We start from the raw sequence: 23719 nt of genomic DNA on the forward strand, positions 1-23719 counted from the left end.
AAAGATTTCAACTATTTTATTCTACACTTTTCTTCCTCAAAACTTGCTTGGAGAGCTGTCCAAGCTGTCCAGTGCTTCTGGCTAATGCAAGAAGCCATCAGCTCTGCAGAGGAGTGCCACGGTCAGGGTCCACTTCGCTGTGATGGAGGAGGAACAGCCCAAGAGGAAAGACCACTGTCTCCCTGATGAGGACAGGGGTTTAACATTTGGGAACAGGGTTTGAACCCCTCCTTGAGCAATGATTTTCCTCGGTGAGCACAGACAGTACAGCAGTTTTGACTGCCTGGCAGGCTGAATTCATGGTAGTATCTACTAAGTGCAGTAATTGATGCAGTTTTAATTTACTTTCACCTACTTGTGGGCAAGTTCTTAATGTCAGGTTTCCACCATGCAAGTTCAAATTCCAAATTCCCAGTTCCAAACCTGTAGATGAAACTCTGAGGTGCACAATGTCAGAAGGCAAGTCTGCAACCATGAGCAAACCTGGCCTCCTCGTGCCTCGGTTTCCGCATTGGCATTCTGGTGGCACTGGTGCTCCTCCTCACTGGGCAGCAGGGGACTTTCCTGCCCTGGCAGACCTGAGATTCTTGGAGAGATGATGCTCAAGAGGCATCACTCATCACCGCTGTGACAACCTCTCCTACTGATTGATAATTAGTTGCTCCTACTTGAATAAGGCCTCATACCCAGGAATTTTAAATCCTTGACATCAGGCTGCAGATCCCTCGTTGTCTAATAACCTGCTGCTCTGTAAATCTGCTTTCTCCTGTGCGTTTTAGTGGAGGCACTATGGCAGATGCAGTTCTTTTCCCTCTTTAAAATACCTTATAGCAGCGACTCACGAATGGGACAGGGTGTGCTCCAAGCCCACTCAAGGGAGATCAAAAGGATGAGATGGGTGTTTCACAACCAAAGAGCAGAAACGGGCATCTTCTGCCTTAGACTGGTGCTCGTGAGTGCATGGATCCCAGGCCCACAACTGGACTCTCAGGACTTCTCAGACCTGGCTCTTTTACCAGGAATTCCAGAAAATACAGTAAAAACAACTCCCTGATGTGGGGTTACAGAACAGTATTACTGGTCCTGTGCAGGTCACTGTTGAGGAAGAAATATTAAGATGGGAGAGGAGGGCACTCAGCCATGGACACGGCTAAAATACTTCAGAGGCAGGGGTTTTATTCCTTATGCGTCATGTCTTTGATTTGTACAGACCTCTTTTGAAAAAGTGTGGAGATGGAGGTGTGCTAAGGTGCTCCTCCATCGCTTGCACCAGGTCTTCTTCAATAAAACTGTTCTTGTAGTGGGAAAGGAAACACAAAGCTACCTGAATCTCAGGCTCACCTTCGTCTCCGATGCTTTTAGCAGGTTCATGACCTCCCCTTCACGGGCATAATCCAGGGGTGTATGTCCCATCTCGTTCTTCTGCAGGGGGTTGGCACCTGATGGCAGGAAGAAATGAATAAGATCAGGCAATCAGAGTTCAGTCTTGGGGCAGAACGAGCAGGAAGCACATCTTGTGCCTCCTGTCCTAGCCGTGTCCCCTCCTAACCTTTGCTCCAAGGGGTATCTGGATCAGAAAGTGACAATGTACAACCAGCAGTTACATGCACGGGTGTCCAGGGAACAAGAAAAGGAATTGTCGCTGCTAACAATTGGCTTGGCAGGGAAGAGCTGCTGCGGGGGATGAGAGCACATGGTCACCAGAAGGAAATACAGCTTCACAAAAGCACTCGTGCCTGATCCTGTGGGAGCCACAGGGGACCATTACGGCTTCAATTGGACACACTACCCTTCCTCTGTTACTCCAAGCTGGAGCTGGAGATGGCTGTGGCCTACTGAACAGCTGCCCCCCTCAGCCACTCCTGTGGCTGAGGGGGGAAAATCACACTCTTCTTTAGAATTTAATTTAATAAAAATAGTCAACAAACCCCAAAGACCGAACTGGAGTGAATCAGATGGGCACCCTCACACAAACAAACTCACAGGGAGAGAGCTCCTCATCCTCCTTCCCCATCCCAGACATGCTGGATTGCAGAAGAACATGCATAGTCAAACTGGTCCCAGTTGCAGTGATAAGAAGTATACAGAGGGAATCCTGAATCAGGCAGTCTGACATCAGGAGAGAGGGGTACTGGGGAATAGCCAGTGATGCAAGCAAGGTCTCAGGACTAATCTCTGACTCTTGGCAGCTACGGAGAGATCTCTAAGGCAGAGAGACCCAGCATTAATGTTGGTGCACTCAGTGACTCCACAGCAGCTCGCTGTTACCAGGCAGACACCAAGGGTTACGAGGATGAACTTTAAAATCAGCCTCAAACCCCTCAAGCTGGTGCTTGAGCTGACCACCCCACCAGTTTCGAGGCTCCAGCAGTTATCGAGCCTTGAGAAGCAGCCTGGCGAGGGAAAAGCCCGTCACTCTGCTCATTCACCTGTAAATGGTGGTGACAAGCTGCTGGGAAGGGGAGGTGACAGTGCCTGTGCATGACTGTGAAACACGGGAGCCTGGGCACTGCTAGAGCATCCCCGCTCTGCAAGGGGCTCGGCAAACATCTTCCATCCCTCTGGGAATAGGGGAGGCAAGCAGGTATGTTGGCATGCGCCAACCAGGCTGCAGCTTCTGCTTCTGCAACGCAGGAGAGCACAGAGCACCAGGAGTGCTCAATAAAAGCGAGCAGCAATCATAATATATGAAAGAAGTGAGAGGGCTCTCTGCAAGCAGGAGCCGGGGAGATTAGCCATTTCTAAGCATTGGCATCGGGGATCTATATTTGCTTACAGAATGAAAAATGTGCTCCATAAACATTCGACACAGAGTAATTTCTATTGCAAACCTTGTCATTGCAAATAAAGAATATGATCGAGACAGGTGAGATTATATACTGTCCAGGTTGGCCACTCAATATCTTTTAAAGAGACAGTGCTCCCCCGCCCCCCCCCCCCCCCCCGCCCCCCGCTCCTGAAACCCACCCCAGGTCTGCGCAGTGAGGAGGGAGGAAGTTTTCTGGCTTCTCCAAACGATGGCATCCTCGAGGCGAGGCCTGCTCTCATTTCAGATGAAGGTTGAGGGTTTGTTTGGCTTTGCCCTTCCCCTGGATCTATCAATAATGGCTATCCAATATTGGCCTAATCCCCCTGTTAATGGCTTTGACGACTTGACTAATTGCTGCAATAATTGATAGAACCCGACTCCTACAACTGGTCGATTCCAACCTCGAGTACCGGCAGCAATAAAATATTACACCGCAATAAATAACGGTGTCACTTTGCTCGCTAATAGAAGGTAAAAGTGGCGACCGGTTTGTCAGCGCCCTGGCCTGACCCCTTTCCCCATCCCCACCTCCTCCCCTGCCCTCTCCCACCACGGCAGCTGGCTGGAGCGGCGGCAGAGGGGACGCCAACCTTTGGAGACTTAATAGAAGGCAATTTGTCACCTCCCACTAGCTGTCTGTAGCTGGAGATCGACACCTGGGCAACACCTCGGGCTGTGCAAGTCCGTCGCCTCCTCCCACACCTCCCTGCTCATATTAGGAGGCCCCGGCTTATAATATTTGATAAATAGCACGCTGGTTGACTCCCAGCATCCGTGCAGTGTCGTGCTGCTGGAGCAGCTGCATAAGGTCACTCATTGGGGAAATATGTTTCTGTCAGCGGTATCGAAAAAAGTTTAGTAGAGTGACAGGCCTCAATTTTTCAAATTTTATTAACTCCATCCTCTTAACAATTTGTCTTGAGTTCCTTCAGATTCTGGATAACTGTCAATAGCGCTCACGACGTGGTGGGTGCTGGTACCTGGGTCCTCCGCTGCTGTCAGAGAGGACATGGGGATGGCAGGAGGAGGGGGCAATGGCAGACCAGAGGAGGCAATGACAGGGGCTCGCACAGGGCTTGGAGGAGCATCCCAGAAATGATAAGCAGCCCTGGGACCCTGCCACAGCTCGGTGCTTGTTCTCCATCCTCCGCTGCAGTCTGTCCTGCAGAGGAGTGGAAATCTGGCTCGGGGCATGTAGCCACGTCTGTGCCTGCTGAAGCAAGAACAAGCCTCACACATCGGACAGACAGAACAGGGCTCACAGTGGCATCGTTGACCCATATGGACACCCCAAGAGCTATGTTTCTCCAAAGACTGGACACAAAAAGGCTTGGGAAAGCCCTGGGCACTGAGACAAGGAAAGGAGTAAGTGTGAGGGCCTCATTTCATAGCACAACCAGATGCTGTGAAAGCTCCTGCTGCTCTTGGGTATCCTCAGAGGTAACCTCCAGCTGAGTGTTTGGATCCCGAGCCTTTCTTCTGCAGCCCACTCACCAGGGGCTGCTCTGGGGACAGGGGACACAGCTGCTATGCACTAGCATGACAGTCCATGTCCTGGTGCCACTCCAAAGGTCCTATCTGCAAAAGAGCCAGGCAGAACTGGTGGCAGTATGGTAGACAAGACGCTAAAATGTTCAACATTTGGTTGTCTTCCATCATTTCTGTCCCAAAGAAATGATATTGGTGGCAACCATGCGCTTGGGAGAGTCTCCGGTGCAGAAGACAGCACAGCTTCAGTCAGGAAAGTCATGGGAAGCTGCTCTCCTCAGCATAAAGCCATCTCCAGTCTCCCAGAAGCAGAGCTGCTACCTTCAGATATAAGGTTGTGGACCAGGCACTGATTTTGCAAACATCTTACAGCAGCTGTCTAGTCATCACGCAGTCATTTCAGCAAGGGTTCCTCGAGGTCCCTCCAGTCATTCAGGTCCCCATCAGACCCTTCCCAGCAAGAAGTATGCCTAGCCCACCCTTGCCTGCAGTGCTGGCAGGGCTGCAGAGCCTACGCTGACATGTCAGCACGGACTGAGCCCTCCACAGGACCAAATCTGCTGCCTGGCCACAACACAAATCCAGGCTCAGCCCCAGCTTCGAGCCTCTGCCCCCAGAAGGGTCCGAGTGCACTCAGGCACGGGCAGGGATGGGTGCTGGCAGCAGGGCCCAGCCTGTCCTCAGCACAGCAAGGGGGACGGACAGCGCTCCGATCGCGGACATCCTGGGCACCTATCCCTGCTCTCCACAGCATCACGCAGGGTTCGTCACCCTGCCCTGCACCAAGGAGCACCCCAAGCGCTTTCAGCAGGCTAAGTGAGCACCCCTCCTGCCAAAGCCACTGCCTTCGATCTGTCACAGTCCCGCTTGCCCATTCTGTGCATGCTGTGGGGATTTGGGGACGACCCCTCTTTCTGCAGCAGATCACAGGACTCAATCCACAGTTTCCCATGGGGGAAAAAAACCCCAAACATAATTTTTCTGAAGAAGGAAACTAAATCCCAAAAAGAAGAGCCTGGAAATCCCCAAGCCCATGGTGGGTATGCTGCTGAGGATGCTGGAGATGGGCACACAGAGCGGCGACCACCCTGAACCAGGGAGGCTCTGAGCAGCAGACCAGCACTGGGACGAAAGACGCAGCTCCAGCATGCTAAATGCAATTTGCCACCACAGCTACACCTCTCCACAGCCCTGTTCAAACACCACCATAGTCTGGGATTCACCAAGAGGAAGCAGCTCAAACTACCTGCTGGGGATTACATGGTGTCATCAGCCATCAGCTTTGACAAGGAATGACATTATTATTGCTCCACATGGCTAGTTAAAGTAATATAAAAAGACTTTTGTCCTCCTGAGTCTTCTGTGATTGAATTAGCATGATCACCCTTTTTTTCCAGTAACGTAAACCTGTTTTTAAATCAATAAGACACATATTTCACAAGCAGCTTTTAACACACAACATTCATATGGAAGTAGCCACCCCAGCCTGTGATCTTACCACCTTTTTCCTGCCTTAATTTATTTATTTCAATAAATAGAAGTGACACATTAAAGGGTACTGCTCCACTTGCTGGCCAATGACCTTTAGCTCTTGCCAAAGACCTGCCCCTGCTAGTATATCCGATGTACCTTCCCAAGTGATTGAATTTCCATGAGAACATAGGCTCCCCAGGGAATATCCTCACATCTCATCAAGGGAAGACCAAGAGCAACATTTTCAAAGGTACCGGGTGGAAGTAAAAGCCACCGGCACACTTGAGGACAACACCCCTGATGATTTAGCATCCAGCCCTACTGCTCTTTTACTTGGTGGCATTTGCTAACCACCCTGGTTATGAGAGTATAGGAGATCAAACCATCTCGGTGTACTGATACACTGAGGCTAATTCCGCCTTTGGTGTCTCCAGTGAAAGCGTTATTCTCCATGGGAGTAAACGCTCAGCATACTTCAGGGCAACATATGGCTCAAAGATCTACTAATTCCTAAAGGGAGCTTATAAGAAAGATGGGGACAGACTTTTTAATATGGCCTGTAGTGATGGGACAGGGGGGAATGGCTTGAAGCTGAGAGAGGGGAGATTTAGGTTGGACATGAGGAAGAAACCCTTCCCCGTGAGGGCGGCGAGGCGCTGGCCCAGGCTGCCCAGAGCAGCTGTGGGTGCCCCATCCCTGGCAGGGCTCAAGGCCAGGCTGGACGGGGCTGGGAGCAGCCTGGGCTGGGGGGAGGGGGCCCTGCCCCTGGCGGGGGGTGGGCCTGGCTGGTCTTGAAGGTCCCTTCCAATCCAAACCCTTCTGTGATTCTACAGTTCTTCTGGGCCACACCTGGCCGTGCCATCTTGGCTGGTGATGTGGGCTTGAAGCTGAGGCTGTGGGTCAGCCCCCACCACAGCCAGCAGCTGCAGGCTCCCAGCCTCTGACTTCCCCCGTACCCCCACACAAGTCCACATCCTCACACATGTAGTCCCTCTTTTAGGGAGCTACAAATGTAGCCGAGAAGGTAACTGCAGATATGCCACACTGAACAACGAGAATCACTTGTTAGTGATTTCTAATATCCTCATTAAAAATGGTAGTACTGTACAATGCAATGGTACCATAAACACTAACCACAAGGTGCAAAAAAGATGTAAAAATGATTCCCAAGTGTACTGTTGTGCCTGAATCTGGTGAGATCACACTGTTTTTCAACACTTACTTCTACACAGTTCCTTGAATCCTTTCCTTCTGCCACCAAATGAAGCATCACTTTAATGAGAACCCAAATGAAAGAACTTCCTTTTAGCCTGATACCACTCTGCTCTCCTCTCCTAACCTGCAGAACTTTGCATCTGATGGCATTAAAAATACATTTTGTCCCATCTGACCAGGCTGGCAAATCACCCATCTCTTGAGGATTTGTTCTCAGTGTATTCACCTACTCATTACTATGACTGTGCATGGTTTTTAATAAATTTTAACACACAGACGACTGAGCAGAGATATGGTGCCTCAATACTCTGTTGAAAAAGTGATATAGGAAGGAAGGGTTCAGACTTAATTAAAACCTAGATGTTCTGGAGTAGAAAGAATCTACATGGAAAGGAGAGATCCTCTAAACCAGAAACATCCAGAGCTCCCGAGATGAAGATCAGATGCTGATCAAGGGCAGGTAAGAAGCAGCAAGGAGAGGTCCTCGTGGAGGTGCAGCTTAACCAGTGCTTGCAAACCTTGTGAACCAGCCTGGGAACAAATCTGTGCATCCTCCTGACAGATGGCAGTGGCAAAGTCTAGAACTAGGACGTGCAAGCTGGAGTGGAGGCACGAGAGGAGACTGATATCAGCAGGTAGGAAAGTATCAGCAGGATGCCTAAACGCCAGCATATAAACTCTATTGCAGTGAAGGAGCAAGTCCCACTAGTGGAGCAGTAACGTTGTGTATTAAAGACAGGAACCGAAAAGAAGGTAAGGAAGTTGATTGTATGAGCCAGTAACACAGAATTTGTAAAGAATGGAATGTCCTGAGTAGGGAAAATGCAGTACTTGGATCACACCTCTGAGAGATGAAGGACATCATAACACACTAAAAAAAACCACAGGGACTGCAAGGGTAAAAAGTACGCTACTAACAAATTGATAAATTGCTAAGAACCAGAGACTAAGGGCTGCTTCCTGAAGCAAGTAGTCAGGAAGCTCACAAGACAAGGAGCGAGCCTTCAGTCCTGGACAGAGGAAAATACTTTCTCCAAAATCTCAGCTCCTAAGCACCACACTCCTGCTTAACTTAATTACAAGCAAAATCCAACAGAGAATCGAGCTTGGTTCCAAAAGAGAACGGCAAAAACCTTGCTAGAGATAAAACGGCAGCCCAGCAGCAGCTAATTTTCAGAAACATGGATGTTAAAAACTAAAGAAGCTCATGCTACTTATTAAAGAGTCTTTATAATGAGGAAAGTTAGGATCTTAAGAATAAACCACCCCCCATCCTTCAAAGCTGGGCAGCTGCATCCAGATGAGGAAAACAGAGCAGAGCATTTGCTCTGTCAAGTTAAATGTAAAAAGCACAGCTCAAAAACAATTTAAAAGAAGCCCTTGCTTCAGGAATGAGAACTAGAACCTCTTTTTGGCCATATCAGAAGCTGGAAGTCAGCCTGAGGAGGCGTGTTTCCATCGGTGATCAAGATGAAGCAGGAGAGCTCAAGCTGATGCGAGGAATGGCTAACTGTGCTCTGCACCCGCCCTTACACAGCAAACCTCCCGCACCAACGTGGGACACGCCGCAGGAACTGCCTCCAGTTGAAGCATCAACAGAAACAGTTTTAAAATATTACTGTTAAGAAATTGCCAGGCACAGAGACTCTTCACTGAGGAGTTCAGAAGGAGCTCAAATACCAAATTATCCACCAGCGCTAACGAATCACAGCTTGTCACATCCACTACGGGACAACAGCGGAAGGCAGCCAATGTGACACCAATCTGTGAAAAACACTTACACATGGAAACACAGCAGCAGACGCGTGGGGAAAACACATAAGAGGAAAAGTCAGCACAATTTCTTTGGTAGAAGGCCTTGCCTTCCTGAGCTGGGGGGCCGTGCCTGCCATCACTGGTCAGGTGGCAACTGGATCTGCTCTGTGCAGATGCACCTTTGATGTCCAAGAACCTTGGAGTTCCTCACCTAAGAAGCAAGCTGTTACAAGAAAAAGGCTCCACATGGATAAATAATGAGTTAAGCACTGAAAACAAAGGATTTAAAGGAGAGCAAAACTTAAAGGTCAGTGTCCACAGGGGAAGAAAGTTGTCCAAGGGATTTCTGCTGATGCCTGTGTGGTCAGACCATCTGTGAGTGACTGGAGTGAGAGCCAATACTGACATGAAAAAGATGACTACCAATACTGATTTATTCAAAGCCATTTAAGAGTGATGAGCTGGCAAGCAAAACCCAACTCAGATAATAAACGTAAACCCATGCACACATGGAAAAATCAATCTGAATTACATACAAGCAGTGACAGGCACTGAGCCACCCTTCACTGGGGAAGTGAGCACAAGGTGTCCAAGCTGCCACGAACAGTTCTATGAACACATTAACTTCATACTGAATCAAAGCAGGAATTAGTTCAGAAAGAAGAAAGCACCAGACATTTGTCCAAGTTTTCCTCCTATGCCCTGTTCCTGGCTGCTCTCAGAAGAGGTGCAGGGATGTGGTCGGATGCGCTGTGCTCCCAGCCGTGCCAAGTCCCGCATCGCCACATCGTTAGGCACCAGCAGTAAGCGATGTGCCTGGAGGAGCTTGCTCTGCAGATGAGCACAATAAAGGATGGAAGAAAGAGAGGAACATCTAGAACAGCGAGCCACTGGCAGGGCCGAGAAGCATGCCAGATCTCCTGAAACTCAGCCCAGCACTTATTTATTCAGACATGTCATGTCCTGATGGTGTTTTGTTGTTCTCAGCACCACAAAACGCAGCATTACATGCCACAAGGAAGGAACTGCAGAACACTTTTAAACTCAGAACAAGCCCTTCAGTTACTCATCTCTTTTATGCCATTCAGTGCTGGGCCACAGGCTGTTGTTCTTCTTTATGGGTAGACTCTTGCCCATAGATTTTTCACCTCAGTATAAAATTACAAAATACAACAAAATGACCAAATTTGCTTTCAGTGACCCCAGTAGAACTCTGGAAAATAAAGAGCTGTGCAGAGGTATGCCCAGTGCACAGGTAGAATCCCTACTAGAACGTCTCCTCCAGAAAAGTAACAGTAGAGGACTGCATTTCCCTTTGAATGCATAAAACAGTCCACATGTGTGCCAAATGGGAAGGTTGCAACAGAAGAAAGAGAAAACGTGAATTAATGTGTTAAAGATGAATACGTTATTTTGGATTTGCCTTCTGAGAGCTCCAGTGGAGGGGCATGCCCTCCAGCAGTGCTTCTTTGCTTCTTTGAGCAAGGCTACTGCTACTGGTGCACCCCAGTGCAGCACAGCATGGCATGGCACGGCAGCCTCCCTCCTGCAGCTCTGTGGACCACCATAGTAGCTGCTGGTCCTCTGTGCCTGACACACAGCACTGCATGTACCGCTTGGATGCAGACCTCACGACAAGGATGAAGAAGGGGAGCCAGGTTTGCAGGTTCTTGCACTCCCTGCACAAGACTCAACATTATCTGAGGGAAAAAAAGCTTCCTTCAAGATGTTATGAGTATTAGTGAAGTCTTAACCTCAAACTGCTTTCAACCTGCACAGGTGGTTAAATTCATACTGCTTTCAAATAGAATCTTCTCCAGCAATACACAGGAAGGCCCAGAGCATGGAAAGGCTTGGGCAATCTGGAATCTGTATTTTGGGCTCAGAAAAACCTTTTTTCTTTGCCACATCTTTTAAAATAAGCTGACCTACCTGCTCCTTTCAGTCTTGCTTTATTGTAATGCAAGTTGTTTTATGCCTACTTGATGCCTGGGCATGAACACAATCTGCCTTATTCTTGTTTGTAACGTAACAGTATGAGAAGGGAAGCTAAAGAATCATCTCTCTATATATCTACACGTGTGCAGAGCTATTAAATTAATGACAAACATTATGTCACTGTAGAGTTTCGTACCCAGAAACACTTAAGAGAGGGATCTATTTGCTCCCCTGCCCTATGGGGAAACTATTCTTAAGCACTCCGACACGGACATAAATGTGCTTGCACTTATACGCTTATTGCTCTCGCCACGGTGGGATGTTAGACACTTCAGTGCTGTGATATGATTGGTTTCTAAATCCCAGTCTCACAGGATTTTAATTACTGGTCTGGCACGGATGGGAGTAGAACTTGCTGCTGTCGGATGGAGGGGGTCGATACGCTGGCCCAGAACATATTGAGCCATGGTGCTTGCAGACTCTATTGCACTATTTAATCATCTTTTGCAAAATTTACAGTGCAACAGAAGGAATCAATACTGAATTTATCACATTCCCTTGTAAATATGAGCATGGAGAGGGAGAGAGGATTTCAGGCACTCTTGCACCACAGCTGGCCTGGGATAGATGTGTTATAGGAGGTGCCAGACCTGGAGCAAACCTCCAGGACAGAGCACCTGGGGGCAGCTACCACACCTGTGACTCCCCAAAAACACCGACCCTGACACCCCACTGGTGCTTCGGGGGTACGAGAGGGCTCCGTGTCCTCTGAGGCGCTGGCAGAAGCTCAGGGGAGGACTCAGCCATGCTCCCTCCGGCACTGTGGCCAGGGCAATGAGCGATCTGCCAGCACACGGCTCTGCGGGAGCAGGGATGTTCTCCTGGCATAAGCACTTACATGCATGCCTGCAGGATTCCGGACAGTAGAGTTATTATTTCACACTGGCCTGGTTTTGCTCACGAGGACTGAGTTACAGCCTTGTTCTTCAGAAGACAAACAGTTCCTAACTCTAGCTAATGTCAGGCAAAAAAAACACCAGTGAGGACAGAGCAGCCTGTGGTTTTCATTTCCCCAAACTGAGTTGCAACAACACTGGCTTTCAAGACAAACACACACATTCTCCCAGTGCCCTGCAGACATGCTGTGCATTTATAGTGGGTGCCAGGGTCCAAAGGGACTCCTGGCTCCTGTGCTGCTCTGTCCCATCAGCTGGCACTGCCATACCTGCGCTGCTGGTCCTTCCAAAGCCCTGGCTGATGACAAAGCACTGAGGAAAAGCCAGCAGAGATCCAAGGGTGAGGCAGGGAAAGCTGCCAAAGTAGCTCTAGAATAAATGAAGTGATTTTTGAAAGGAACTGGCTCATGTGGGAACTTTTCAAATGTACCATCTACTGTCTTGAGCCCCGGGGCAGTGCTTTTCAACCTGATAGATCTCCAGGGCTCAATAGAGAATGAAGGAAGGCAAAAAAATTGAGTAGGTTTAAACTCACTGTACAGTGGCACCTCAACCACGGCTGAAAATTTCTGGGGAACCATCCATTAGAAAAGACATCCTGTTCCAAGACCATCAACCTAGCAGGCCTACAGCACCTTGACTTCCTCAGTTCCTCCTGTAGTTTTCCCAATTTTGCTCTTGCTTACACTGCTAACTCCACTGAGTGCAGTGAAACATCACCTTCTCAGGATGTGATCAGGCCCAAGGTATCTCCTCTTTGTCACCACTTGCTGGCTCCTGGGGATCTGGGAGACACAGTTGTCCAGTGATGTCCTTCACCCTCTCTCCCTGTAAGAACGGAGCCCTTGCCATCTGGGATGAAACTGAAAACACTCCAAGACACATTATACAGAATTCAAACACAAGAAAGCCAGGTATACTTACAACCTGATTTTTCCTGAGAATCATGGAATGGTTCGGGTTGGAAGGGACCTTCAAGACCAGCCAGTCCCACCCCCCGCCAGGGGCAGGGCCCCTTCCCCCCAGCCCAGGCTGCTCCCAGCCCCGTCCAGCCTGGCCTTGAGCCCTGCCAGGGATGGGGCACCCACAGCTGCTCTGGGCAGCCTGGGCCAGCGCCTCGCCGCCCTCACGGGGAAGGGTTTCTTCCTCATGTCCAACCTAAATCTCCCCTCTCTCAGCTTCAAGCCATTCCCCCCTGTCCCACCACTCCCTGCCCTTGCCCAAAGCCCCTCCCCAGCTTTCCTGTCGGCCCCTCCAGGCACTGGGAGCTGCTCTAAGGTCTCCCCGCAGCCTTCTCCTCCCCAGGCTGCACAGCCCCAGCTCTCCCAGCCTGTCCCCACAGCAGAGGGGCTCCAGCCCTCTGACCAGCTCCGTGGCCTCCGACGGGCCCGCTCCAACAGGTCTGTGTCCCTCTGATGCTGAGGACCCCCGAGCTGGACGCAGCGCTGTGGGGGGGTCTCAGCAGAGGGGAGCAGAGGGGCAGAGCCCCCTCCCTCGCCCTGCTGGCCCCGCTGCTGGGGATGCAGCCCAGGGCACGGGTGGCTTTCTGGGCTGCGAGCGCACATTGCCGGGTCATGCTGAGTCTCTCATCCCCCAGCACCCCCAAGCCCTTCTTGGCAGGGCTGCTCTCCATCCATCCTCTGCCCAGCCTCTATTTGTGCTTTGTATCACAAGCACTTTCACTTTCTGATGTCAAAAGAGCATCCCTTGTAATGCTGGCTCTGTAATTCATTTACCCATCATTCATCCTATTCACAATATCTGCAATTATACTGTACCAAATAGGGGAGCATGGAGCATTACCAACAAATGTACTGTGCTAAATTTACTGGCAAATTGAGTTCAGAAGTCTGCGTTATTGCAGCTTCAGCTAAAATGTTTTCATAAATGTATGTTCTTTCCTTCCTCTCTCTCTCTCACTTTTAATTAGAGATATGTGCACTGAGCTGACTTGATCACTCACGTTTTACAAGACAGACTTGAGCACGAGACCTAGGCACACGTGCTTGAGTCTCCCAAGGTGGCAGGCCAGTGAGGCTGCTCCAGTGAGACATGGCTGGAGTCAAGACCTGAGCTCCACTCCCAGCTACATGCTAGGTGAGCTCAATTAGCCCCTTTGCACCTCCCAAGACCATCTATCCCAGTCCAAGAGGCTGTTAGCACTGGTATGAGAAAAAGGATCAGTTCTGGAGTCACACTGAGGGTCCCGTGCAGGAAGAAGGAGGCAAACGGTGTTTTGGAGCAGGCGTTTCCCATGCAGGAGCAGCCTGGGCAGCCCACACACTGGCTCTAGGAGGAGCTGGAAGCAAAGGGGTTTTCTGAAGATGGGAAGTAGGAAGCAAGTTGGTCAATCATAGCATTATTTAGTTTGGAAAAGACCTTTGAGGTAATCAAGTCCATCTGCTGAATGATTAGGAGAGTGCTGGGGAGAATGAAACACGTAACGAGGCTGCTCAGGTTTGGCAGGAGGAGATGTGCCTGTCCCTGCGATGGGGATAGAGAGGGGAGGTCCGGGCTACAGGCTTGAAGGAGGGAACTGCTCTGCTTTTAAGCAAAGATATGAAATGGAAGAGACCACCTACCTACGTGCATCAGCAAAGTAGTGCATTTTCACACAACAGCAGCTGATGGTTCAGCCAACCCCTCGCCACACGGACACACGCACAAGAAACACCTTGGAAAAGCAATTCAACATCCAAGAAAAATGACAGCTGAGCTGTTAAGTGCCAGGGAAACCTTGCCTCTACACTTCTTTCTGTGCCCAGGTTTCTCGGGTGTGTATGGGGGGAAGCAGTCACAATATTCTGATTTTGCTTTTCATAAGCTCTAGCCCAAGAACAAGATGGTTCTCTGCAGCATTTTCTTTTGTGCTTTAATTTATTAGAATTTAATTTATTAGAGGGGTACCACAGCCATGACAACTCTTCATAGCACAAGGCTGCGAAAGGTTAACAGTGTCCGTGCCAGGAGGAGGGATACCCCCCTGCAGGGCAAATCCCTCAGCAGCAGTGCTGTCCCAAGGTTTGAAGCCCATGAGGTTTCCCCAGGCTGTCCCCCCTCTGCCTCAGCCTTGCTGAGCCTCACCCAGGGCACAGGAGAGGACGCGGGATCTCCTCTGCCCATGGGGCTCCCCAGCTTGCAGGGGTGTGGGCTCCGTTGGGAATGTCTGGAGCAAGAAAGACTGACCTTTGGCGGAGGAGGATCATAGAATAATAGAATCACAGAAAGGTTTGGGTTGGAAGGCACCTTCAAGATCATCTTGTTCCAATCCCCCTGCCATGGGCAGGGACATCTTCCACTAGACCAGGTTGCTCAAAGCCACATCAGGTTAAGGAAATTTAAGCAAGTATCCACTAGCGCTAAAGGACCTCAGAAATGTCATTGTGAGGCCTCTCTTGATGATCATGGTAATGTGGAGAAGCCCCTGGGGGTGGGAAGAAAGACAATGTCATGGCTATCTTCAAGAAGGACAAGAAGGAGGATCAGGAGAACTCCAGAGTGGTCAGCCTCACCTTGATTCCTGGGAAGGTGATGGAGAAACTCATCCTCAAACCCCTTCCTAGCAGAGGTGATCCTCCCCATCTACTCTGCCCTGGTGAGACCATGTCTGCAGTGCTGTGTCCAAGTCTGGGCTCCCCAGCTCAAGGGAGACAGGGAATGACTGGGGAGGAGCCAGCAGCAGCTACAAAGATGATGAGGGGCTGGAGCATCTCCCTGATGAGGAAAGGCTGAGGGAGCTGGGGCTGTTCAGCCTGGACAGGAGAAGACTGAGAGGGGACCTCACCAATGCCCACAAATATCTCAAGGGTGGGTGCCACGAGGACGGGGCCAGGCTCTTTTCAGCGGTGCCCAGCGACAGGACAAGGGGCAACGGGCACAAAGTGCAAGACGGGAGCTTCCATCTGAATGTGAGGAAGAACATCGTTCCCCTGAGGGTGACGGGACACCGGGACAGCCTGCCCAGAGAGGCTGTGGGGTCTCCTGCTCTGGAGACATTCAAACCCGCCTGGACGTGGCTCTGTGCAACCTGCTCCGGGTGAACCTGGTTTAGCAGGGGGTTGGGCTGGGTGGTCTCCAGGGGTGCCTTCCCACCCCAGCCATGCTGATTCTGTGATTCTGTGAGCATACGAAGGACAAGAAGGTGACTGCGAGTAGCCAGCATGGATTTATGAAGAGGAAAGCAGTGGATGTTGTTTATCTTGACTTTAGTAAGACTTTCAGCATCATCTCCCATAACATCCCCACAGTGGACAATGAAGTGGGATTGAAAACTGGCTCAATGGTCATGAGAAGCAGCAGAAAGTGCAGCTGTAGGCCTGTCACTTGTCGGGTACAGCTGCTGAACAGCTTCATTAATGACCCTGATGATGGGCGGAGCCCACCCTCAGCCAGTTTGTAGGAGATACAGAACTGGGAGGAATGGCTGATAGGCCAGAAGGTTGTGCTGCCATCCAGAGGGACCTTGGTGGGCTGGAGACATGAGTTGATAATAACCTCTTGAAGTTCAGCAAGTCCAACAAATGCAAAGTCCTGCCCCTGGGGAGGAAGAAGCACAGGCTGGGGCCACCTAGCTGGAAAGCAGCTTGGCAGAGAACATCCTGGTGAGCACCAAGTCCACCATGACCCAACAATGTGCTCTTGCCACAAAGAAGGCCAATGGTGTCCTGGCCTGCATTAGGAGGAGTGTTGCAGCAAGTTGAAGGAGGGGATCCTTCTCCTCTGCTCAGCACTGGTGAGACACATCTGGTGTGCAGTTCTGCACTCCCCAGGTCAAGGAAGACATGGACTTACTGGAGTAGGTCCAGCAAAGGGCCAAGAAAACAATGAAGGGACTAGTGCCTCTCATACAAGGAGAGGCTGAGAGAGCTGGGATTCTTTAGCCTGGAGAAGGGAAGGCTCACAGGGATCTTATCCAAGTGTATAAACACATGATGGGAGGGGGTGAAGAAGATGAGCCAGGCTATTTCTAGTGACGCCCAGTTACAGGACAGGAGGCAACGGGTGCAAGCTGAAACACAGGGAATTTAATTCAAAACATAAGAAAAACCTTTACTGTAACAGATACTGAGCACTGGAAGAGGCTGCCCGGAGAGGTTGTGGAATCTCCATCCATGGAGATATTCAAACCCCAACCACAGTCCTGGAAACCTGCTCCAGGTGACCCTACTTTGAGCAGGGGGTTGGACGAGATGGTCTCCAGTGGTCCCTGCCAACTTCAGCGATTTCATGGATTCTACTGTGCCCTGGCACCCTGATGAGGAAACACAACTCTCCCCTCAGCTTCCTCTTTGTCCCTCCTAACTATTACAGAGTATCTTTGGACCTAAATACTTTAGTCAGGGGCAAAGATACCACTCCTCAAAGATCATAAAGCATGAGACAGCGGCTGGATACAGTCAGAGGACCACACACTGCCAAGGAAACACTGTTGAGCAACAGAAGAGGCATCAGCAAACAACTTGCAATGTCTCCTGCAGACAACTGAGCACCGGAGAGAGCACTACGGGAGAAAGAACAGCGTCTTTGTGGCGTCCAGGTGAGCTCCTTCCAAGTGAAGACGTTTGTTCAACAGTCTGTTCACAAGGTGGTGGTGGCTGGCGTCCTGGCTGTCAGCGGTGTGATCTTTCAATAGCAAAACACAGCATGATGCACGGGGCTGGGACAGGCTGCAAAGGGCCTTTACAGCGAAGGCAAGCAGATTGTGCATGTGGTTTAATAAAGGTGGGGCCACTCAGAGATGCACAGAGACAATTTCTGGTGAATCTCTCCAGGCTCTTCTGGTTTCTAAGCTTCTTCAAGCCTCCTATTGCTCAGTTCCCCTGACCAGGGCCTGCCCTTCTTCACAGCCCCACTTCTGAGCCCCACGTATTTCAAACCTAAACTCTTCTCCCCACGTTAGCCCAATAAAGTAATAACAGGTACCTGCTGCTCGATTCCAAAGCCTGCAGGTATTCTTTGGACCTAAAACCCTGCTGTGTATTTGTCACATGGGAGTAAAAAAATATAATCCCTCCAAAACAGTAACAGAAGCATGTCCCAAGAAATTAAACAAAATGAATCACAACTCATTCCACTGCAAAACACACCATTACCCCTCTCACTGACAGCATGAGAATGGACAGGTCCCTGCGCATGGGAACATAAGTGCTGCTGGTTGTGTCTTTGTTGCCTTCATCATCATCCTGAATCCACCTGCTGCGGGCTTGAGACTGCTGCATCCACATGGCTAGAAGGACCAGGCTTTGAATTTAAGCCAGTCCTGAACTCAAGCCCCCTCCCAAGTCTCCTGCAGAAACTTTGCTGGAGGCCACGAGGGTTGGTAGCAACATGAGCCATCCGGGAGGTTCAGTTTGACTATTGGTAAGTGTCCGGAGCTAAGAGGAGGATGGAGGGCTGGAATATACGCAGTGTGCTTCCAGATGCTGGCCTCCAGCCCCGGTCCCCCACGGATCAGCGCCTGTCTGGGCTCCTCTGGCTACCTGCATTTCAGTGACAGGTTCTGGAGCAGAATCAGACTTAGAAGGGTGCTAGAAGGTGGCTGAGCTCTGTGGTAAGGCTAACCTTGCAGAAAGCTGAACCTTTTAACACTGGCTATTTCATATGGCAGATTTAAATACTGACATAACAAAAGCTCCCTCTGAAACGAAGAGGCTTCCACCGTCAGCGAGCTGGAGACGCTGCCTTCTTTCCTCCAAGCCAAACACAAAGCCCTCTGAATCGATCGCGCCTGCAGTAGCAACTGGTGCATGCTGTGGATGCGAGCTCCCACCCACTCCTTCCCATAAACACCGATATTTATGGTGTCAGCTCAGGTCAGGAGACTGTGAAATGTCACCAACAACTGCCCAAAAGGACAACAGAGCAGCGACTTCGTCTCGCGGTCTGCTGGGCACACACATGCTGACCACAAGGCGATAAGGTCCTGGAGGGGTCAAGCGAGTCACTGAATGGGCCACAAAAGGCCAGGGATGTGGGGTGAGGGGCAAGTGCATAGGGGCTTCCCTTAAAAAAAAAAACCAGCGCCACACAACGGGGTAGTTGTTTTAGCAGAGAGGGGCCTTGGCAGTTAATGGCTTTGGCCCTGAGGGCAGGGCACCAAGAGAAGGAAGTGTTAGGGAGAGTAAATGGACAGTTAGTAAAAAGGCAGGTGTAGGGAAGTGTAAGGGAGGGAGCGAGGGGAGCCTGTTCCATGTCAGCAAACAGGAGACATCCTATGCGCGGATGTCAATGGCAGACAGCATGGGGAAATTATCCTCACAAAGGGCCCGGGGCAGGCACGCTCTGAAAGGTGTTCGATCTCCACTTGAGACCTTCAGCCATGTATTCATTGCAGATTATACTAACAAGGATGACGCTTTATTATCACACAGAACCAGGAGGAGGGGAACACCCCAGTCAATGCGATGAAAACCTCATGTCAGGCACCAATCATGAAATCGAACTCCAGAGTGCAAAACTCACTGAAAAGGAATGGAAGGGTCTGCTGTAACGCTACCAGCTCAGAAGAATGCACCTGACAAAAAGGGGAGACGTATTTGATTTAGCAAGTAAATCATCATTAATTTTCATCGTAACTATGACGGCAAAGAGTAACTGGATGTTGCAGATGGGCTGGCAAATACAGATTAATCTGAAGAGCACTGCAAACTCAACCTCAGGATGCTGCAAGGACTCCAGCAGGACCTTTCACATCATGCGCCGAGTGGAGATTCGTGTTGGTGGACCAATGTTCCCAGGGTCTAAGCACTGAGACATGCCTGTATCTCTGCAAGATTACAGTTTTCACTTGGAAATGCATTCTTAGTGCAGACTCTTCTGAATCTGTATCCACAAGGATTTCCATCGGGCTGGACTACGAAGAGATCAGCAATGAGCAATTGCCACGTTTCAGTGTTATGGTTGGATAAATTCAGAATTTTCACTTTGATTTGGTACACAATCCCTTCCGTTGTACTCAAACAAACAAGAGTCCTACAGATTGTTATATGCTTTTTTTCCTGAGATTCGAGTGAGTTCTTCCAGGCTGCAACACTTTGCTGTGAACAAAGAACTCTCTATGAGCATCAAGCAGCCGAAGTGGTCATTCACAAAGACAGCAGTGGCTCCCGTACTGATACAGAAACAGCATTTGAACAAAAAGAACAGTCCTCTCTATTAAGAGAGTTCTGTATTCTAACAAGCTCTCAGATAGCTGAGCAGGAGACAGCTGTAGAAATGAGCTGGACTTGCCACTTGCAATTATTTATTCAGTATAGTGAAATTCTTTAGTGCTGACTTCACTTATTTGCACCCACATTTTACCTGTACTTAGAATAACCGAGCAGCTGCCTTGGTACTTTCAATCAGCTAATAATACACGTGTCTTGTAAGGAGATTTTCAAAGGCAGAAAAACTAATGAGGTACCTTTTTAAAAAACGTTATTCCAGTTTTTCCCCAGAGGGTAGGAGGGCGACTGCCAGCCCAAACTCAACAGACAGAAAAAGAGCTCTCAGCCTCTTGCTGGCAGCTCTGCTGTCGCCTTCTCTCACGACCACTGTGACCAACATACATACACTGTGCAACACACAGGCTGCCCAGAGCAGCTGTGGGTGCCCCATCCCTGGCAGGGCTCAAGGCCAGGCTGGATGGGGCTGGGAGCAGCCTGGGCTGCGGGGAGGGGGCCCTGCCCCTGGCGGGGGGTGGGACTGGCTGGTCTTGAAGGTCCCTTCCAGCCCCAACCATTCCATGATTCTGTGATTCCATGATCCCTAACACTGCTGTGGAGTGTGCCTGTGTACCATCTTCACAGCAGACCATGCCTCTGCCCTCATGGCTAGTCCACACCTGTATTTTAGGTGTTTTTAGAGATAAAACACTGCTGTTAAGATTCACACCATCCCAGGCTCACTCTGTTCAAATCTGTTCACAACAATGCTGTGACAAGGACTTTTCCATGCCACCACTTTGACCACGTTGCCACTCTCTGTAACATCACAGAGCCCATTGTGCTCGCCAGCAAAGCCTGCCCTGTGCATTCACAACTCATCACTCAAGAGAGTGAAGCTCACTCCGCTCTTCCCACAGGCATCCCTGCCCACAGCTGTGGGATCTCAGAGGTCCTGTTGAAGCAGTTTCCTCTGACTACCAGCACCCTGGGACAAGCAACCGCTGAACGCGTGCTGTTGGACGGTGCAGCAGACATGTAGCGAGTCAGATGCACTGAGAAACTGCCAGGTTCAGTGTTCAGGCAGCGTCTATGTATCTACCAAACATGGAGTAGTCTGTCACGTCAGACAAATGCGCTGGACCACACAAGGGCCAATATTTTCATCTGAGGACTTCCCAGTCACCACACGCACATACTCCTACAGCCCACAGAACAGCTGTCTGCTTTTTCAGCTCCCTTCTCTGCAAGCAACCCATAGGAATCTTGGCTAAATACATTTGCAATAGGTTTTCTTTCAGTGGCTCCTTTTTTGGGGGGTTAATTTATGGCCAAGAGATAGGGTTCTGGTATCCCGCAGGCTCCCAGAGAAACCCTGAGCCAGAGTTACCTGTGGAATTCAGGGGTATTGAATCTCAACCTTTCACTCTTATTTTTCTATTTGTAAAAGATAACAAGCATACGGTAGAGATGAGTATCAAGGTTCAATGTTCCTACAATTATTTTTCTTCATCCCTTCTGGGGATGGTTAGCCTTCACGGACGCTACTTTCCATTATCCTTTTAGTTACTTTCTCAAGGAATGAGCCTTGCGTGAGTCCGTCATACAGTTATCTGCCTGCCTGCTTCCCTAGAATTAACTCCTCAACTCCTGTGATGCCCACACCACGAAGACAATGATATTCCAAAAATTTTTGCAAAAATATCAGCATCTGGCTAGACAGACGCTAGAGAGTCTCTGCACCACAGGGACGGGCTGACAGCGTTCAGCTGCTGTATACTGCATTTGGCAGAAGGCTGCTGGCAAGCACACACTTCAAAGCAGGCACAACATCGCTGTTTCTTGCTCATTCAAAGGTGCCCCAGGTGACCTTGCAGGAGGAGAGGAGTTGAAATTGTTGTAAGAGGAATGCTAGGGACAAAGGACGCAAACCTGGAGGGAAGCAGAACTCTACCGACTAGCTCTGCAGTCTGCAGAGCAATTTGTATCGCAGGCAGATGCAGCTAATTTAACGGCACCACGCAGATGTAGATACACATTCAGCAGACTCCGGTTCTGGATAACAGCATAACACAGACGCAAATGTCATCCTGCTAAAGATCAGCAGGAGGGTAAATATAAAAAACTGTTGTCATGGTAGCACATCTCTATTCTGTTAGCTAAATGCATCTTCTTCCTCTCCTCCACTAGTGCCAATGAGCTTTTTCCCCATGAAGACGGTCAAGCATTGCGACAGGTCACCAGAGAGGTTGGGCAGTGTCCATCCCTGGACGTTTTCAGGCCCCAGCTGGCTAAAGCCCTGAGTAACCTGGTCTGACCTCACAGCTCACCCTGCTTTGAGCAGAACGTTGGACTAGAGACCTTCTGAAGTCTCTTCCAACCTGAACTATGCTATAATCCTATGAATTTCCATCTCATTTATTATCCTAGAATTGTTCAGGTTGGAAAAGTCTCATAAGATCATTTGGTCCAACTGTACATATCTCTATGGATCTGTACTCTAGAGCCATTGAGTACATAAGAGATGACAGTGAAGCAGGATCCAGGAGAAGAAGGGGTCTGTGGTTTGACCAGGAGGCCAAATTACTGCACAAGCTAATTTCTACCAATTCTGACAAGAGCTGCATCACCAGGGTACCAACAGTACCCCAGCCTAAACCATTTCATGTGGGTAGTGGTCCCTATCCAGTACCTATGCAGAGCAGATCCATTATCAGTAAAGTGAGGGCTCTTTGATTCTGTGCCACACAGGTACGTAAGGGATATGATTGATGAGTGGAGTGCAAATTGCGAAAGGGAAATGTTCAAAATACTGAACAGAGACACCAGTGGATGCATCCTCACTGAACTGCAGGAGGAAAGGGAAGTCAATGATTAAGATGAGAACAGCCACCAGAAGTACCTGAGAAAAACCACTGGAGATCAATGGGAACACAGAAACTAAAAATTAAAGAGATTAAAGCAAACAGTAAATCACGTCTAATCCTGACAATGAAAGAGTGTGGCCCTTGTGCAAGCTTGACAGCTCTGTGGGACAGGCCTACTCAGAAAAAGTGCTCCTGGCCCAAGAGTCGGGTGGAGCTATGGAACTCACCTCCATCCAGCAGCAGTTTGACAGTCAGGTAGTCATCAGCCAGTACCGCATAGTGTAGAGCTGTGCAGCCCTTGAAATTGGCTCGGATGTTCAAGCGGTTGTTGAAGTCATCCTCCCGGGTTACAAGGACTGCAGGGGAAAAAGAATGAAAGCTCAGCTCACTGAGACAAAGAGCTGCTTGTCTGAAGGCGCACCAGCAGCACAGACCACCACCACCGGCCTGGAAGCCTGCTAAGGGCCTAAGGACCTTTTCCAGGATACCATCAGGACCCCAGTGGAGGGTTCTGGTGGCTATTGTCCCCGCTCCACTAAGCAGCAGCAGAGATGAAGACAACACGGTTTCCACAAATCCCAGGGCCCACCTTCATAGCACCCAGACAGGGAAGGAGGTGCTTGGGGAAAGCCCAGCAGAAGAAGACCTCTCAGCCTTGTTCCAACCACAGCCTATTTGCACCTTCAAAGTGAAAACAGGATCCAACGCAAGCAAGCAACACAGAGACTTCTGCCTTTTATTTTTGCCTTTTACAGTCCAGAAGGGCCAGAGAACAAGCATTCAATGCTTCCTCCACACCAGCTTCCCCCTCCAGCCAGAATGCGGTCCCAGCAGTCTGCACCTACTTCAGGCTGGAAGCACAGAATGCCAAAACCTATGAGCCATAACCAAGGGAAAAGAGCCAGAGAGGCTGAGGGACAACAGCACTACAGATGCTGGGGACAGTAGTCAGCTGGCAATGGCCAGGGCATCTCCTCAGAGTCATGCTATGCTTCCCCTACCACTCCACTCCGGTTGCTCCTGGGCCTGTCTCCACCAGGAGCTGCCTCCTCTACCTGGCGCTGCCCAGAAGTG

The 23719-nt window shown here is 49.9% G+C and overlaps 1 protein-coding gene across 1 annotated transcript in view; it reads right to left on the reverse strand.

Annotated features, from left to right (window-relative positions):
- The window catches only part of CLPB (ClpB family mitochondrial disaggregase), a 92380-nt gene that overhangs the window by 31846 nt on the left and 36815 nt on the right, over positions 1–23719 (reverse strand). The window contains exons 5-6 of the mRNA XM_056329503.1: positions 22873–23001; positions 1342–1439 (exon numbers count right to left, since the gene is read on the reverse strand). Coding sequence (XP_056185478.1) covers positions 1342–1439; positions 22873–23001 — 227 coding nt within the window. The remainder of the gene's footprint in view (positions 1–1341; positions 1440–22872; positions 23002–23719) is intronic.

The sequence above is a fragment of the Falco biarmicus genome, chromosome 2 (assembly GCF_023638135.1).
Source record: "Falco biarmicus isolate bFalBia1 chromosome 2, bFalBia1.pri, whole genome shotgun sequence".
Lineage (NCBI taxonomy): Eukaryota > Metazoa > Chordata > Aves > Falconiformes > Falconidae > Falco > Falco biarmicus.